General features: G+C 39.2%; 1 protein-coding gene across 2 annotated transcripts in view; it reads left to right on the forward strand.

The window, feature by feature from the left end:
* Positions 1-18883, forward strand: part of CTNND2 (catenin delta 2) — a gene marked incomplete at its 3' end in the record, with an annotated part of 782663 nt that overhangs the window by 682560 nt on the left and 81220 nt on the right. Inside the window, exons 15-17 of one of the 2 annotated variants that reach the window (XM_079800721.1) lie at positions 5897-6070; positions 13377-13451; positions 14494-14644. In XM_079800721.1, the coding sequence (XP_079656847.1) occupies positions 5897-6070; positions 13377-13451; positions 14494-14644 (400 nt within the window). The remainder of the gene's footprint in view (positions 1-5896; positions 6071-13376; positions 13452-14493; positions 14645-18883) is intronic. The other variant, XM_079800722.1, reaches the window with a different exon arrangement.

Below are 18883 nucleotides of genomic sequence, written 5' to 3' on the forward strand. Positions count from 1 at the left end.
AAGCCTGGAGACAATGTGTGCCCCAGAAATACAGCTCATTGGCCATCCTCTCTCACCCTCATCCTTCGCTGCTCTGCACAGCTCAGCCCCCTGTAGCTGACAGCTTCTGAACAGCCCGCAGGGGAATTCAGACACCTGAGTTACCCTTTCCTTTGAAATCCCCAAGAGTCAACATAAGAATCATTATTTATTCTGGCTTTTTACAGTTGCTTGGAGTTTTGTGGTGGTTTTTTTTTTTTTAATGACCATCACTTCTATTCCCTGTCTCCCTCTCCCCCAACCCTTCTGAAAAAGCTGGAAGTGATAATGAAACACTGTAAAGGCAAAATCAGTTCGTAACTCTGCTGTCCAGACCAAGTCAAGCAAGAATGGCAGACCGTGGATGAACTTGTGTCCAGGTCACTGCTTTTTAATGTACTTAGTACTGACAGCAGCCTAATTCACCCAAACCCCGCATGAGAGAAAATCCCCTGACAGTGTATCTCCTCGAACCATCTCCCAGCCATCTTCTCTTCCTGTGACATGTGGCTTCTCCTGGGAGGAAGAGTCTGATTTAAAATGGGAATGCTTCCTATGACTGCAGAACCACTCCCTTTGCTTGCAATATCACGGGACTCTGGCGTATCTCACTGAAATCTCTGAAAACTGAAAGCCTGCCCATGTGTTTTGATGGCAGTGGCCCCTCCTCCGTAGAGAAAACTAGGCAATAGAGATGGATTTTGCTGATGAAGAGGCCTTTCTGTTTGCATTTGGAGGATGCAGCGCAGCTGCAAAAGCTCTCTTCTTTACATAGACGCGAATGGTTGTGACATGTGCGAGGAGCAACGTGGTTTAGCATTTCTCCTGAAATGGAAAGCCTTCTTCTGATTAGGAGAGCTCTTCCCGTTTGCACCTCCCAGGAGCCCAGCCCAGTGCATTGGCGATGGCGACGGGAGCAGGTGTAAACTCCTGCACAGGAGAGGAGCTGAAGGCCTCTTGTTAATTCTCATTCCATAGGGGCTTTGATGAATGTGATCATTCAAATGGTCTCGTGAGCTGCCACCCCTTAAAGGACCCCAGTGTACAAAGTCTCATTGTAAAGTGTATGGACACCTTTAATTTCTAGTTTTTGAACTTTCTGATTTTTATCCCTAAGTCACATCTTGCTCTTCCTATAAGGAACAATGACTTCCACTATTCCATCCTCAAGCCAACTAAGATAGAAATCTTTTAAGTGGAATTTAAGCAAAAGTATGAAAAGCAAATAATAGGAAAGCTTTTTCTTTTCTTTTTTTAACCCACACATTGAACACATCCCCTCACCTATGTAATTTTCTTCCTAAGCAGACATTTCTTGCAGTGGCCAGCATGTCTGTCCCTCCTTGCCTGCCTGGGACCATATCAGAAAGCACCACGTCCAAATTTCAGCAGCCCCTTGGCTTCTAAATTGGGAGCGTGTTATTCTCTTCTTTTCTAAAAACGGTTTGAGCATTACCTTCTTGGAGAGATAATATATATTCACAATTTTATACAAGTTTAGAAAGTGAGTGACATTCACTGATTTGATTATTGACACTACTTATATTGACACTATTCACTGATTTGATTATTGACACTACTTATCCTGGCATTTAAAGCCAGTGAAAAAAAGTACTGAGAATATGTTCTAGAGGGTGGCACTATTTTGGAAGACAAATCAATCTGTTGGTTTGCTCTGTGCTCTGCTGGCAACACAATCCTGCCACACACTTTCCTTGTTTTGCTTCCATCCTGTGCCTAAGAGAGCACCCTGGCAGAAGTCATGGTGTAGCTAGAGGACCCTCCTGATACCAAGATTTCTTAGTCTTCACTATGGTTACTGTCTCAGCCAGCTTGGGCTGCTATAACAAAATACTGTAAAGTGGGGGCTTAAACAACAAGCATTCATTTATCACAGTTCTGGAGGCCGGAAGTCCAAGATCAAGGGACCAGCAGATTTGGGGTCTGTTGAGGGCCTTTTCCTGGTTCCCAGGTGGTTGTCTTCTTGCTGTGCTCTCACAAGGCAGAAAGGGAAAACTCTGGTCCCTTCACCTCGTGATAAGGACACTAGTCCCATTGTGGGGGCTTCGCCCTCTTATCCTCACCTAAACCTAATCACCTCCCAAAGCCCCACCTCCAAACACCATCACATTGGAGATTAGGGCCTGGACATGTGAGTCTTGGGCCGGCACAAGCATTCAGGCCATGGTGTTGTGCATAAAACATCTGAAAACTCTTGTGTAACCCCCTTAAACTTTAGCTTCATGAACTCTAACTGTATGTGCAAAATTCTAAATTCCTATAAACAAGAGAATGAATAAGGGGAACTTTAAAATATGTTCTGTTATATTGTCCTGCTTAACAGCATAGGAATGACTTACACAAAATATCATTTGAACATTGAAGTAATTAATACCTTTAAGAATCGAGAATAGCTAGAGCTTTTGCAAATTTTATCTGTTGGAATATAGCAGATGGAAATGAAAAATGTGCACAAAATTTGAGGAACATTTATTTACCAAGTCTGAAGACTAAAACTATGAGAAGAAAAGGGAATTTCCACTGAAAAGTTCCCCCAAGCTGGAATAAAACTTTTTAAAGTCACAAATGCCTTTTTCCTTTTTTGTTTGCTTTCACTTTAATCTCAGCTTGATATCTCAATTTAAACCTGATAAATAAAGATAAACACACAGCTATATGTTTATGTGTAAGTGTGTGTGTGTGTTGGGGGGGGGGGGGGAGGCGGGTATTTGCCACAACCTGGCAATAGTGCAGATAATATAATCAAAATATACTCAGCCAGCATTGTCCCTGTTGGTTTTTTGGAAATACTTTGTCCCCTTGGTTGTGCCCTGTCTTCATTACATAAAACGTTCTCTCTCCTGACTTGATGACATTTTGCTTCTTTATATATCACTGTTATATTTCAAGCTCTTAAAGAGTTTTGATAATGTGCCCTCAAAATATAGTCTAAAATAAGCAGTTTGCATAAGGCTCATTGTGTTCTTAGGACCAATGAGCTGGATGATCAGTTTTGAAGGTGTTAAAGGTTTAGCCACTGCTTGCCTTAGTCCATGTGCCCATTCTGTACAAATTTTAAGATGGGTACCTCTTCTGTTTAAGTTTATAAGTGACACATTTCCTCTTTGGTAGAAGAGTTGCATAGCCATGATTTCTTCAATCCTCAATCTAGAAAAAGGGTACCAGTAGAAGTTTGCATGTGCAGAACTGTTTCACGCCTTCAGTGGGATCCTGATGTCACCATCGCTCTATAGTCCTATTATGTTGATTCTCTAGGCAACGTAACGTCAAGTATGTTAGCACAATTCTTAAGATTCTGTTCTTTTTATGGGTAGTGAAAAACAGTTTCTTAATGGGTAGTTGATACTTCTTTCCCTCTTAGCTCAAGAGTCTGAATAAAGTACCCAGATGAAGGCCAGATCCATTAACTGATTTAAAACCGTTCTTTTTCTTCGATGTTGACAGGGGCCAGAGTGCCATCAATGTTATGAAATAGCAGAGAGTCCCCTTTGAATTCCATCTCTAGCTGCCATCAAAGATGATCCCTGTCATATTGATTTTCCTTTTATTTCCTTCAGGTTCTCTATGTAACCCTTAAAGGATTGTCATGGAAGGTATTTAAGAGCTACATAGATTGCATGTCAGAGCACAAGGAAATTGTCTATGATTTAGCCATTTATCCTAAATGACTAAATAAAACTTCCATTTTATTGCACAGAAGTTAGAAAAGTAGGACAAGATGGAACCCAGAAAACACAACGCAGCTGCCTTTTGCTCTTCATAGAGTTTGACTGTCACATATTGTAATGAGCATGCAAATACTGTATATCTTTTGTTACAACATGAGAGAGAAATTTCATCCATGTTGGGCTCTAAATTGTAGAGTCTGATTTTTCTCAATATTATTAAATCTTTGTATGAAAAGGATATTTTAAAAGATAGAATATGACAAAATAAAAACCCAAATGAAATAATTTTCCATTTCCTGTTGCACTAGCAAATAGATTCAGTACCCCAAGCTGGTTTCATTTAAGAAATCAGTATCACCCCTGTTTCATCATCGATATCAACAAACCTACTTTCCTTGTGCTGTGTTTCTATCCAAAGGAGTGGGCCAGTCTCAAATAGTGAACCACGTGCACTGTGACAAGACTGGTTCACTTTCATTTTTTAAAAAGTGTATTTAAAAGACATGTGCTGGTTTCATTGATAGGCTGTGCACAGATGCAAATTCATCTTTGAATAGTTTAGAAGTGGCTTTGGTTAAAAAAAAACACACAAGAAGATTCCTACATTGAGTGTTCTTGTTAGAAAGTTGAAATTGAATGACATTCTTACTGAAAATGACCTTTAATGGGATGTCCAACATCCATCTGTGGGATGTCATTCATCTCTGACATTTAGCCTTGACTTAAACTAAGCTGTATCAGAACTGAGAAAAAGAAGGCTTGAGTTTTCAGGGTTGCTTTTTTTAAAAAATAAATGATGAAATTCTTGAAATTATTTATGACAGTGAAATAACTTTACATTATCTCTATCAACACTTCCTTTTTTATGTTACAAGGATATGAAGTAAGCCTATACTTTCTTCCAGTAAAATTTTCAGACCTTACACAGATTCTGAAATATAGTTATAATTTTGTATTTATACGTACATGTATATAAACACACGTGCACATATATATGTACAGCACATAACTATGAAAAAGCATAGTGTATTACATTTAGACTATATTTATTTTAAGCATCATCAATCAATGCAAATAAAGCAGTTAAATAACTTAGTACTTCACCCTAAAATTAAGGGTTATTTTGTTTTACTGTGATTCTTCTCAAAAGTAAAAATGGGAATATTTTTTCTATACATATAGTTTATTTCATGTCTACCCTCATTATACTCGTTGCCTTTATTTTTCACAAAAGACAAAGGCTGTGTATAATCAAAAATCAGTTTTTGATATTTTAAATAAAAGTAATACAACAAAAAATTTAAATGTAGAAAAAATGAAAAACAAACAGTTTATTAATAAGTTTTTATTTCATTACATGGGTTTTATGATGCATTTTACATGCAATAAAGCACAAACCCATACCAATTTGTATACTGCTTTGTTCACTTAACTGTAATCATTTGCCCAAGTTGCTACAAGTTCTGCAAAATTATTCTTTTTAATGGTCTACTTATATGCCTTTGTGCAATAAGCCATAATTTCTAAATTATTTGTAATTAATTTTCAACCGCAAATTTTTCTGTTATTTATTAGATTCAATTCAAAGCAAACTTAACTACCAGAATTGCTATAAGATCTAGTGTGCCTATGCTATGCTAATGCATCTAATAAACCATAGCAATTTTTTTGTTTATTCTGTCTTTTTTTTTTTTGAATCCTATAGATACAATGATAGTACTCAAAATCAAACAAGTTATATAGAAATTTATCAGAGTTCACACTTACCCATAGAAGTGAAGGCATTTGATCATTACTAACTACATTATGTCAGTGGTATGCTAACTATAAAATAAGGCACCTTGATCTGCAGCCTTCTTCTTCCCTGCCCACTCTAAATCAATCCATCTCTACTCCCTCCTTCCTGTAGCAATGGCCTAGGATTCTTCTCAGGGAGCTTATCCATTCTACTGCAAGTTACATTCACTTTTGTCCAAGCTCCAACCCCCTTCATCCTCCATCATAAGCTCCTGGTGGGCAGGAATGGCTCTCCTAATTTTGGACGGCTACTGCATTACCCTACATGCAAAACATGTTCACCAAATGTTACGACACCCTGGTTTTGTTATGGTCTGTAATGTTCACAGAAGGCAATATTGGGAAGTGTAATGGTGTTAAAGATGTTTACTCTCTTATTTTTCTTCCTCCAGTGGGATGGAGTAGGACCTCTTCCCGACTGTGCAGAACCACCAAAAGGGATCCAGATGCTGTGGCACCCATCAATAGTCAAACCCTACCTCACACTGCTCTCTGAGTGCTCAAATGCAGACACGCTGGAAGGGGCGGCAGGCGCCCTGCAGAACTTGGCTGCAGGGAGCTGGAAGGTATGACTAGTTCGTTACCATAAAAAAGAAATCTGGGATTATGAGCACGACCCTAGAAAATAGCACAAGTCCAGTTTTGAGGAATGCAATTCTAATGAAGTTTTTGAGAATGTGAGAGAAAGATCAGTTACACTGAACTGTTGGACTTAGAAAAGGTATTCCTTTGAAAAATTCTCCTTAAGGGCTCAGGGGTCCTTGAAGATGAGTACAAAGCACAGACGGCTAGATGTAAGTGTAGTCATTGAAAATGCCGTGATGTGCTCTCCATTCTGCTTGTGCAGCTGAGCTACTTGGTTTTCAGAGGAGACTGGGACATGCTAACACTTTGCAAAGCACTGTTGTTGGCTGTTAAGGAAGCTAATACCCAAACATCTTGTATACAAACTCATGTGATTGCTGTAATGTTATATAGGTGGTCCTGTTCCCAGAGGAAAAGAAGGTCTTGAATTTTTAAATTAGTATTGCTAGTTACCTTTGGCAAAAATGTTAAAGTAAAACAAATATATGATTGGGAATATTAGAGTCCTTATAAACACACACTGATTAATTTTCACAGAAAATTTCCATGACCCTCCTTTTGGGTAGGAAGAGATTTACCATAGCAAAGAATTCTTGAGTTTGATCACTAATTATTACATGAGCTAACTCGCCTTATTGCATAAAAAAGCATAACTTCTTAGAAGAATGAGTGCATATAGGGAAAAATATCAAAAGAGGAAGTTTGGGCGTCTGCCATCCATTTTTCATTCACTTAACATTAAAGCCTCAGTTTGAAATATGCATAATCACTCCTTTAACATTTTATTGAAAACAATGTTAATATAGACACATAACTACAGATATTTCTCAGAAGTTTAATACTATAGGCACCACACAAACTGGCCTCAGCATTGTCATGCAATCACACCCTCTCTTCTTATTATACCTTCCAACTTCTGGCTTCTTGTCATCTCTCTCTCTCTCTCTCTCTCTCTCTCTCTCTCTCTCTCTCTGTGTGTGTGTGTGTGTGTGTGTGTGTGTGTGTGTGTGTGTGAGAGAGAGAGAGAGAGAGAGAGAGAGAGAGAGAGAGAGAGAGACGAGGGGGCAGAGAGATCCTTTGTTTCCATTGCTACAGTCTTGGCAGTAGTGCTGCTTTCTCTCTCAGGTGTGACCTCCCAACTTTGGGGGCCTAGTCTCTGACAATATTTCCCAGGATCTGGCTACTGATGCCTGGGAGGATCACCCCTTCTTCTTTTGAGAGTCATAGGAATGAACATATTATCCCTTTCCTCCCCTGCTCATAGGCATCCCTAATGTTGTACTGGAAGAATTTAGTTTGGGGAAGAGGAAGTGAAGTTGTCACTTGCTATCAACCATAGAAACGTTTCAAAAGCAGCGTCACACCAGGCAGAATTCTAGAGAATAGTTTTGTATGAGTAGAAAAGAGATAATCATGGAAATCATTTCATTGAACTAACCCTTAGATTTTTTATCTCCCTCTAAATTTAGGAAGTTTTGACTCAAGTCTCAATTCAAACATAGACTCTTCCTCTTCTGATCTTTGTGACCCTTGGGCAAATTGTAGCACCTCCTTATGTTCTCAGGTGTGTCATCTTTGAACAGAGAAGATTGTGGATGCTTCAGGTCACATCATGCAGGCCAGTCATGACACTGGATGCAAAGAGGAGAGCAGGATGTCATTGACTAAGCGGTTCTCAGTATATACAGCCAAGAGCGCTTAGTGACTACAAGTCCCCACCCAGCTCCTGAGTTAGAGGACTGACCAGATGGGCATGGGAAAGTGGGCTCTGGCCCATGGTCATGAGTCTAACCCGAACCACAACACCATCCAGGTGGTAGCAAATCAAGTATGCCATCTTGAACCTATGATATTTTAGTGAATTATTATTTTCTTTAAGAAATATTTAGGTTCTTATGACAATTTAAAAAATGGAGACATATCTTTGAGGTCTAGAGTATTTTAAATGTAAGACTACAACCTCTGCTTTAAAAATTAAAATCTATGTTCCACATGTTCAAAAAGTTAATTGGAACCAATGGAAACATATTAAAGATCTAAAACTTCTAAAGTTAATGTACAATGTTTGAAACAAAAATGCATGGAAATGGCAATTAACAGCATATAGACAATGCAGAAGAAAAAATTAGTGAACTGGAAAACATCAATGGAAACTATACAAAATGAAACACAGAAAAAAAATGTACAGTGGCCTGTTGTATGTGTAATTGCAGTCCCCAAATGAGAGGAGAGATGAAGGAAGAGGAAAACAGAAAAAAAAATATTTGAAAATTTAATTATTGAAAATTTTTTAAATTTAATGGAAACCATACACTCACAGATTCAAGCAGCTTATGGGACACCAAGCACAACAAATATGAAGAAACTGTATCAAGGTACATCATAATCAAATTGTTCAAAATCAGTAGTAAAGAGAAAATCTTAAAAGCAGCCAGAGGAAAAAAAGAAATGTTACGTACTAAGAACTGCACCACATTAACATCAAAATTAAAGATCAGTGCCACCAATTATTCATTTATGTATAGAAGTCTTTACTGAGCTACTAAGAATGTCCTCTAGAAAGGAATCTGGTCTGTGAACACTTTAAAGGCAGAAGCTAAGTCCCATGTTTTTCTTTGTACCCCACTGTTCATCCCTGTGATAGAAAAGTGTTATGGGAAAACTACATTCTTTTCAGTTTCCAAACTCATCAGTGCTTTGCAGGCTGCAGATTTTGATAGCATTTCCCAATCCCACAGTTCCTGCAGGTTGAACGTTCTGTTTAAATTACCAGGCTCTGTGTCATAACCAGGTCAGCTAGGGGAGCTGCGGAGGTATGTCTGGGTCTTTAGGTGCTTGGAATAAGAAAATAATAAGATTAAAGATTTTATGCTATTTTGATATTCAAAAATTCTCTCCTACTTTGGATTATAAAATAAGAATTATGGATGAAGTATCACACAATTTTTTCAATATTTTCTGGTAATAATATCTTGCTGACTGTTTTCAGTACATAAACCTGCCCATTAGTTCAGCACAGTTATCCCCAGTGTGAAATGTATCCCCACATATTGAGTAGACATTTATTTGGTAATTTTTCCCATTACTAATAGAGTAGAGACTAATAAGGAGCAGATGAAGTCACAAAAATTATTCTGTATCTTCAACAGAGTTTAACAACTATGGCCATCAGATTTCCTAGTCCACATCAGATTTTAAAAAAGCAAGGAGTGCCTCTTATAAACAGGCATAAAGACCTGCCTAAGAAGGGAGAGTTAATACCATGATGGCAAAGAGAAGAGACAAAAGACAAAAAGTAACTACAAGGATGCAAGAGAGGAAAACTGCCAGAGGCCATTCAATGTCTAGGCTGTTGCATATATTCTAATAACTGATAATCATAATGCCGACCCTCTGCAATGAAGAAAATGTTAAACTATTACTAGTAATTTTAAAAGACAGAAATCATTTTAGAAATATTTCCATCCCAATGATTAAAGTAGAATTTTGACTCTCAGAATGGCAACCTTACTTATAAGAAGCACTAACCTTCCTTATACTGTAACTTTAGTCAAATGGAATGGTCCTCAGGCAGAGCAAGGGACTGCTAAGGAATATTAGAGTATAGTTACAAATATATGTGCTTCCATAAGAGCTTTATTATAAAAATGCAAATACACTGGCATGCATGAAAGTCAATTATATTATCATCATCTGTTGTATAATTTATTAATTTACCATATTAAATGGTAAAGGATTATGTGGGGAGGGAAGATAATCCATAGGGATGATTTGAGAAAATCTTCATTAAGCCAAACACTGATAAATTGTTTTAATTTTTAAATGACTGAGAACAACTCATACAAGAAATAAGTAAATCTTTACTTTAAAAAAAAAAGATTTCACTTAAGAAAAAAAAAAGTTAAGTAAAAGATTAAATTAGGATACACAATAGCCTCAATTTTCATATAGACAGTGTTACTATCTGAAACCTAGAGTTCCAAGAATGTGATTTTATAGCAACTGTTGAAATTTAGTGACTTTTTTTTAGTGTCCTTAACTTTTTATGACCCAAAAAAAAGCAGAAATGTGAAGGTAGAACACCAGTATTTTGCATAGAGATTGCTTTTTATAGACCTCATCTTCCAAAACAATAATTACTCTTTATGGGGAGATCATGCACAGTCCTTTTATGTGACAAATTGACTAGCAAACACATCTTCATAATGGCCCTAAATACTTTTTAAACTTTAAAAACCTCATTACTTGGTTTATGAGCATCAGAAAAACATTATAGCATTGTGACAGAAGCAAAGTGATAAATGTTTTTCACAGCCAGCATGGAATTCAGTTACCTTTTCCTCTTTTACAGTACAATGATAAAACTATTGGATATAGTAGGTTAAAGATTTGTAAAAATGTGACCAAATGTTCTTTGAACTCACATTTATGGGTTATTTCTATTGTAATTGAACTTTGTGAAAACCCAGGATTTGAACTGTAGAAATATATCTGCACTTGCTATTAAGCCAAGCATTTTAGATATCTTTGTTTAGTCAACTTTTCCCCTAAAACGTGACGACTCTCAAGACTATTATTTCCTCATTTACTTTTAAAATAATCTAGACTAAATAGGTATTTGAATATTAATTTTTAATATTTGATGAGCTAACATAATAGCAACATAGATGTAGTGAAAACAGAATCTTCTGCCATGTGGCCCAAATGAATAAAAAATAAGAGAACTGAGAAATTTGAGACTCATCCCTAGAGACATGGTCAACAGCCACAAGAAGGATGCTGAATTGAGCATAGCTTAGTTGTTCTCAGGGCTAAATTGAAATGTCCAGGACTTCCATTGACAATACTCAAAGGGTCTTTAACTCAGAAGTTTAGAGGAGAGCCGAATGAGTTAATGGAACACTAAAGTAATAACATGAGTTATTAGACCAAGATTAATGGGTGAATTTGCAAAGAATTATATCTATGATTGCAGATGTATATAATTTACACTTGTCTTTTGGAGATGTGAAAGAGAATGGTAGTTAAGCACATCAACTCTAGGGCAGTGCTTCCTGGGTTCAAGACCTGGTCAAGCAGCTGCAGGCCGAGGGACCTTGCTGTGCCTCCCTATTCTCATCGGTAAAGTGGGAATAACACTAGTACATACTTCACAGGGACAAGATGAGGATTACATGAATTAATGCATGTAAAAAAATAGAGCTGTGCCTGGCATTTGGTTAAGTGTTATGTTTCTTATAGTTGAGATTATTTTGAGGGCTTATACCTCTCCTGAAGTCCTCATTGGGAAAGCATTTCTGCGAGAGAAATTTGGGTCACATTTCTGTGCTGTTTTCTCCTGGACCAGTTCCTTTTTCTCCATCTTATCTTTGTCATTCTTCCCCCGCCCCTTCCTACTCCTCTTCCTTCTCATCCTCTTGAATCATCAAGCATCCTCTCTTCCACGCATGGGCTGTTCTTCTCAGAAGCATCCTGGTCCATGTCTGATAGCTCCCCTCTCTGTACTCATATGCTCAGTGCACAGTGCTCTCATTCTGCCCAAAGATTTTCACTTCAGCTACAATGGGTTATGATACACGTTTCTCTCTTGTTTATGTTTTTATGCCAATTGTTTAGATGACAAAACTCTTGGCAACCCATGCACCTCTAACCACCACAGAGGATGATTCCAAGGCAACTGACTTCTCTTTTGGAAAACTCTATAGGAACATCATGGTTCTGTATTGAGTGTACCTGAAAACATACCTCATACCTCATTTCCCAACAACTTTGTCTGGTGACTTTCTCCTTTCCACCTCTAACTGGGGTTTACTCTTTTTTGGTGGGTTACACTTTGGTTACACATTACCTCTGAGACTGGTCAATTGTTTGGGTGCTACTTAAAAGGCATCACTGTCACCTATTTTTGCATGTCAAGAAATCTTGTGGAAACTTGCAACATCTTTTGAGTAAATGTAAGTAGTTTATTCTGAGTTGTCTTATTCTAAACTGATATTGGGAATTTTTCATACATGTACAAAAGTTTCCAAAAAAAAGTTATTTTCTATGCAGCAATTGTAATATATGAGTTGAAATCTGTTGTCTGGTTATCCCTTTTCACTTAAGGAGAACATACCACTGTTGACCATTTTATGATACCAAAAGGTATATCTTTAACATAGATAGCCTCTCTCAACAAAGCTGAAGGACTCTTATTATTTTCCAAACACCAAATCATCTTTCCATCCCACATGGGCAGGATATAATAGATGGACTTCTAAAATGATACAATCATAAACTTCCCTTCTTGGCTTATTTCAAATATGGCCAAGTTCTTCTCTATCAATGTTTGGAAGGATGGAGGGGAGAGCAAGGCAGTGTCTGGGGGACTGAGCACAGAGGATTAGGGGAGAGAGAATGAGATGCTGGCAGAAGAGGGAAAATTGTCAGCATCATAAAGAGAAGCAGATTTAGAGTAACAGGTCTGGGAGTCAGGGGTACAGTTGACCCTGATGAGCAGGCTACTTAACAACTTTGTGCCTCGATTTCCTCATCTATAAATATGAATACTGTCACCTCCCAGCGTCTTGGGGAATTAGAAGAGGTAGCTAATGTACATCCAGCATCCTGAGCTGGAATGAGGTGTGCCAGGAAAGAGGCCATGTCTAGACCCCATGCATCCGCCTGCCCAAGTTCTCAAGAATATTGCCACTCTCTCCCAAAGGGCCAGCATATCACCCCAGTATAAAATCAATTGTTGATGTTCATCTCACAATTGGTAAACATTGAGCCTACATTCTGATTTCCGTTTTCTTCCTTTCTCTCAGCTCCCTTCTTAGTTTTTAAGACAAACCCAACAATGCATGCGCTGCATAAGCTCATGTTTCCCTGGGCCCTGGAGACCAGAGGTTTACAAGTATAGTGGAGGTGGTAGATGAAAATCGTGTCTCAGCATTTCAAATTGAGAATAAAATTTCTATCGGACACGAAGGAGGTTCTGTACTATATTCACAGAGCACCTCCCTACAAATTCCAAGAAACAGCTTTCAAACCTGGATGTTTTTCCATGTCTAAGACTCCCTGATCACCCATTTTGCTGCTCCATGAGAGCAGGTCTGTGAAATAGTTGATCGCAATCAAGAGATGCTTTAGTGATTCTAGCTGCTTCCCATCCCCTCAGGCTTTCAGGAGTGGGGGCAAGGGAAAGATTATGGGACGAGTTGATGGTGATAAGAAACTATGTGAATGTGACTTCTAACATAGGATGGGATGAAGTTGTGTGTTTTTTTAATCTCATATTTCATGCAGGGCTGGGCTGAGGATGTGGCAGGCATGGCGTATGCCCTACGTTCACTACCAGAGGGGGCTCCCTGCCTGCCACAGGTGAGAGCCAGCTCTGGGGTGTCTGCCCCAATGGGGAAGGGGGGTGGAGGGGCCCGGAGGGGGGGTTGGGGACTTTGTTCCACCTTTGGTGGTCCCCCAGAGGTCTCAATCACAGAATCCAAAACTTCCTGTCATGAATGTCATTTTCTTATATCCTAAATGAAAATGTGACTGATTAAACCCTATATGGGTTGGTTTTTATAGTGCACACTCTTCTTAGGAACACCATAAAATAGTATAAAGTGTATATGCAAATGTCTGAAGAATCTGGGCCTTCCTGCATTCTGTGACATGGATTGGAATGCTTTATCATTCTGAATATTGCAAGTACATTTCAATAGTAAGATTAGGTGTGCTTCATTAAGATAATCACCAATCCAAAACAAATTATATATCTTACATTATAAATTACACATGGAATTATGGCCCTAGACACAACACATTTTGATCTAAAATGTTTTTTTAGTTTATAATTTTTACTATTGATTTTTAATGTCATATTTACCTCTCCTACCTTTTTCTGACTTATTTAATATTTATTTTTCAGCAAAGAACTTATTGGTGATATGTTTGGCAACTCATCTCTGTGCCCCACCTCCAAATTAAATCTCTGTTTTTAAACCAGTCACCCTAACTCAATCTTTTATCATTTTCTACTTTTTCCAGGGCTCATTTTATTATTCCTCTTAATGTCAGTAGCTCCCCTTTCTGTCCCAAACCTTCACATCTCAAAGCATCAAGTATGTACATCACTCAAATGGCTACAAATGGCTTTCCAATCTAAGGAAAGGAAACACTGGTACCAGAGAAGCAAAATGTGGCTAGCTGACTCACCCTGAAACCTTTACCATATGTTGAACGCAAAACATAACGTGAAAACATTTAGTTACATGTCTAACCTATTCAACCTATTTTACAATTAGGTCTTGATAATTCAACCTTTTTGGTTCGTGCAAAGGACAGTCTGAAAACTCGTACGTGCTATTTGCTCCTAGGGTTTGCCGCCTCCATTCCTAAGGTCTTTGCCTTCACCTTTTCGCAGTGGTCAGTGTACATCCGAGCCGCTGTCCGGAAAGAGAAAGGCCTGCCCATCCTCGTGGAGCTGCTCCGAATAGATAACGACCGTGTGGTGTGCGCAGTGGCCACGGCGCTCCGGAACATGGCCCTGGACGTCCGAAATAAGGAGCTCATTGGTATGTTCTCTCCGATTCTCTCACAGTGTCTCAGTTTTTCAATGAAAATATTTCCTGGCAGGGTCCATGTGATTGAATCTACTCGCAGAACATATGTGCATGCAGAAATAGTGCACTTATTAGGGGCCACGTTTTTTCCTAGTTCTCCTAGCTTAAATCCAAGGACCCGAATTATCTTTTAGAATTCAGAGGAAAATGCAACGTTTGTTGGCATTTCTAATCCTTGCAAATTAAAAACTATGCTCAGCACTAGATACCATCTTCCCGATCCTTTAAATCCCTGTCAAGCTCTTTGTTTTCCGTGTGGTGAGCAGGAATTGTAATGGGATCCATCCCACTTAGCTTCTCCTCTCGAATTTGTCATTAATTTTGGATGAGACCATACTGGCTCTTTCATTGTTTACTGAATCCTCTTTCTTTAATTTGGTATTCAAGAAATAGGATCTTTTATTAATGAACATTAAAGAGGTCAGACATTCGTCTAGATATGCAACAAATATGTATCATGACCTTCGTTGCCCGAGGCCTGTTCAAGGTCCAGAGATTATTACATTAATGAGCAAAGCAGACAGGAAGCCTGCCCTTGTGGAGTTTACATCGGGAGAGCAGAGATGTACCATAAACAAGATGCACACATGAATCCCATTGTGTGTTAGGAGCATTCTAGGGGGGAAATAGACCTGGGTAAAGGAGACAGTAATTAGTGAGGTTGCCATTTTTTAAACTGTGGTTAAATTCACATAACATACAATTAACCATTTCAAAGTATACCACTGATACCGAATTCCAAAACTTTGTCATCGCCCTGAGGAAAACCCTGTACCCATTGAGTAGTTACCCCCACTTTCTCCTCCTCCAGTTGCTGGCACTCTCCAATGTGTGCTCTGTTTCTATGGATTTTCCTATTGAGTAAGTTTCATGTAATGCGATCATAGAATATGTGAGCTTTTGTGTTGGCTTCTTTCACTTAGCATAGGAGTTGTGATTTTAAATGGGATTTCAAGGTCAGGATAGGAGTTGTTGGAAAGGTGACATTTGAGCCAGGACTTAAAGGAGGTGAGACTGGGCCATGTGGATATTTGAGGGGTAGAGCATCTACATTGAAGAAGCTGCCTCTGCAGAAGGCCCCCTAAAAGAGCTGGAAGCAAGCCAGAGGCTTCAAGGCCTTCATGGGACCTCGTGTGCCTGAGGCAGTGAGTGATAGGAGCCCAGCTGGAGAGGCCTCCTTGCCCCGCCTTTTACAGTGGCAAGATGGGAGGCCAAGGATGATAGATGCCTAGAGAACTAAGGAACCACAGAGACCTACCTGGGAAGAGACACAAGTCTTCCTAATGTAGGCATCTTGGATCAAAGAGATCATTCCAGAAGGCTCATTGGTCAGTCAGTGCAACAGGAAGCCTGGCAAGACTGAATGCAGGTAACAGGTGTCAATGAAGGTCAAGCAGCAGGGAGCTGGACCACCCCCCATGCCAAAGGCTCAGGGTATATAGCCTCTGGGAATCTGGGAGAAAGCAGGTAGGTGAGTGGGCCAAAGGGCAAGATTTTATTTCTGGGGCAGTTGGAATACTAGGTGTGGGTCCAAATTTTACATAAATACATTGGTTCATTTTTGCTATTCAAATTCCTGAGCGTGGCACACTAGGCCCTTTGCAATTTTTTTCCTGCCATTTCATAATACTCATTATATCTTCCAATAAACATCAAATTTGTGCAGTATGTATTTATTTACAAGGAAACCAGACTTCAAATCTGTCTCTAATACATACAATGATTTGTTATACTTGCAGTACATTATAAAGCATGAAACAAACATAATTTGATGTTTATGTTTGAATTTAATTTAAATATTATTTGTGGATTTTGTAAAGTACTGAAACTAGACCATTAGCTCAAAAGGTCAAGATACTCTCTCCCTGCCTGCTTTCCTTTTCTGTACATAGTTGTTTCTGATAAAATCCCGCTGCTCCTCTAGAAAATGAAGGAAAAATCAATAGCTAATCAGTCTACTGCCTGGATACTCACCACTCGGTATTGTGAGTTTGCGTGTTTTATTTCTTTTGGTGGATTAAAATATAACAAAATAGGGAACTATTAATTGGTTTTCTAGCTTCCAGGCATCCCTTCTTCCTCGGAAGCCAGTTATCTAGCACTCTGTCTGAGGCAGGAACATTTGGAGCTCCATATTGCCCGTGTTCAATTAAGCCTTTACTATCTAATGTCACCAGACAGGAAAGGGAGCCAATCACTTAAATATAGGAGTGAAAATATCTCAGTCATGGGCTTTATGGAATCAATGGCATTTTTCTTGAATTAAAAAAAGCAGAATTTAACACACACCATTTAAAATTTTTTAAAAAGCACACCATTGTATTCTATCTAGGAGAAAAGAAAGACCTTTGCTAATTCTCTTACTTTAAATAATGTATCAAAGTGGTGAATTAATAGAAAAAGGCTACATAGAACTTTACATACTGAAAAGAAAGTGGCAATGATTTTGAACCAAGAACAAAACAATAAACTTCTACATCTTCTCTTTTCTACCAAATCTCACTCAAAGCTTTGGTGACCTCATGGTGTTGAAGATCATCTATATTCTGACAACTCCCAAATAGATATCTCTAGTATGAATCCCACATCTCTGTGTCCAACTGTCTGTCCAATATCTCCACTGGAAATCTAACAGGTATTTCAAGTATAACATCTCATTACCTGAGTTCCTTATCTTCTCCCCAAGCTCAATCCTTCCACAGTCTCCCCACAACAGCGATGTCAATTTGTCTTTGCAGTGGTCCAGGCCAGGCACCTTACAGACTCCTTGGACTCCTCACCCTTCATATCCAATCCATCAACAAATCTGGTCTTCCTTCTGTGTTTTCTCATAATCTGACACTTCTCACCTTCATTGCTTTTCCCCAACCTCCCATCATCTCTCAGCTGGGTTACTACCATGGCCATCTACCTAGTCTCCCTACCCACCCTTTTTTAAAAATGTGTTTTTATTGATTTCAGAGAGAGGAAAGAAGAGGAAGAGATAGAAACATCAATGATGAGAGAGAATCATCGATCAGCTGCCTCCTGCATGCCCCCTACTGGGGATTGAGCCCACAACCCAGGCATGTGCTCTGACCAGGAATCAAACCATGATCTCCTGGTTCATAGGTCGATGCTCAACCACTGAGCCACACCAGCTGGGCCTGGTCTCCCTGCTTCTACCCTTGCCCCCTACAGCTACTCTCAATGCAGAAACCAGAGTGTCCTGTTAAAACCTTAGAGCAGGTCATTTCTCCACTCAAAACTCCCAATAGCTCCTCATCTCTCTCACTGTAAAACGAAGGCTCTGTATGATGCAGCTTGCTGTCCCTCTCCTAACCTCACCCTCTCGCCTCCCTGTCACTAACTTTGCTGAGGCCATTGGGTCACTATGGTTTCCATAGAAGATGGAGCACAGTCCTGCCTCAGGCCTTTGAACTTGCTGTTTCCTCTGGCTAGAATCCTCCTCCTCCAGGGGCCTATGCGCCTCAGTTCTCATCCCATTCAGGTCTTTACCCAAGTGCCAGTTTCCCAGCAGAACCTTTTCTGGCCTCCATTTTTTTCATTCTACCACCAACTCTTCTTCTCCCTGCTTTATTTTTATCCAAAGCACTGATCACCTTCTAATATACAGCATATTATATATTTACCTGGTTACCTGTCCATCCCCCCACACTGGAATGGAAGCCCATGAAGGGCAGAAAAGTCTGTCTCATTTGTTCACTGATGTAGCCCACGTACCTAGAGCAGCCCTCGATCCACAGTAGGAACGTCATAAATATTTGCCAAATGACTGAACTAAATATTTTCCTATCTGACCATCATTTTGAAATGAATTCCAAATCAGCAAAGCATTAAGTAAGCAACTTAAATAAAACAACCAGAGAAAATGATTTTATACTAATAAAGAAAATCGTCCAAAAGCCAGTTCATTTTCCTACCGAGGTTTACCAGACGTATGCAGGCGCTCCGGAGGTCAGAAGGAATCCAGTTCCCCCCCATCACTGGTTCTGGGGGTTTGTTTTAAATTATATCTCTCCTTAGATCATTCTTTTAGTTTGGGGTGGAGAGAGGAGCTGCTACCACACTCAGGTCAGCGAATGGTTTATCTTCCTTCGACTCTGTTATCAGGAAAACTCCAGATAAGCTATTGAACAGCCATCACCCTACCTCATCAGCTCTAATGAGGATCATTTAGTAGCACCAAAA

The sequence above is a fragment of the Cnephaeus nilssonii genome (assembly GCF_951640355.1).
Source record: "Cnephaeus nilssonii genome assembly, chromosome: 2".
NCBI classification, from domain to species: Eukaryota; Metazoa; Chordata; class Mammalia; order Chiroptera; family Vespertilionidae; genus Cnephaeus; species Cnephaeus nilssonii.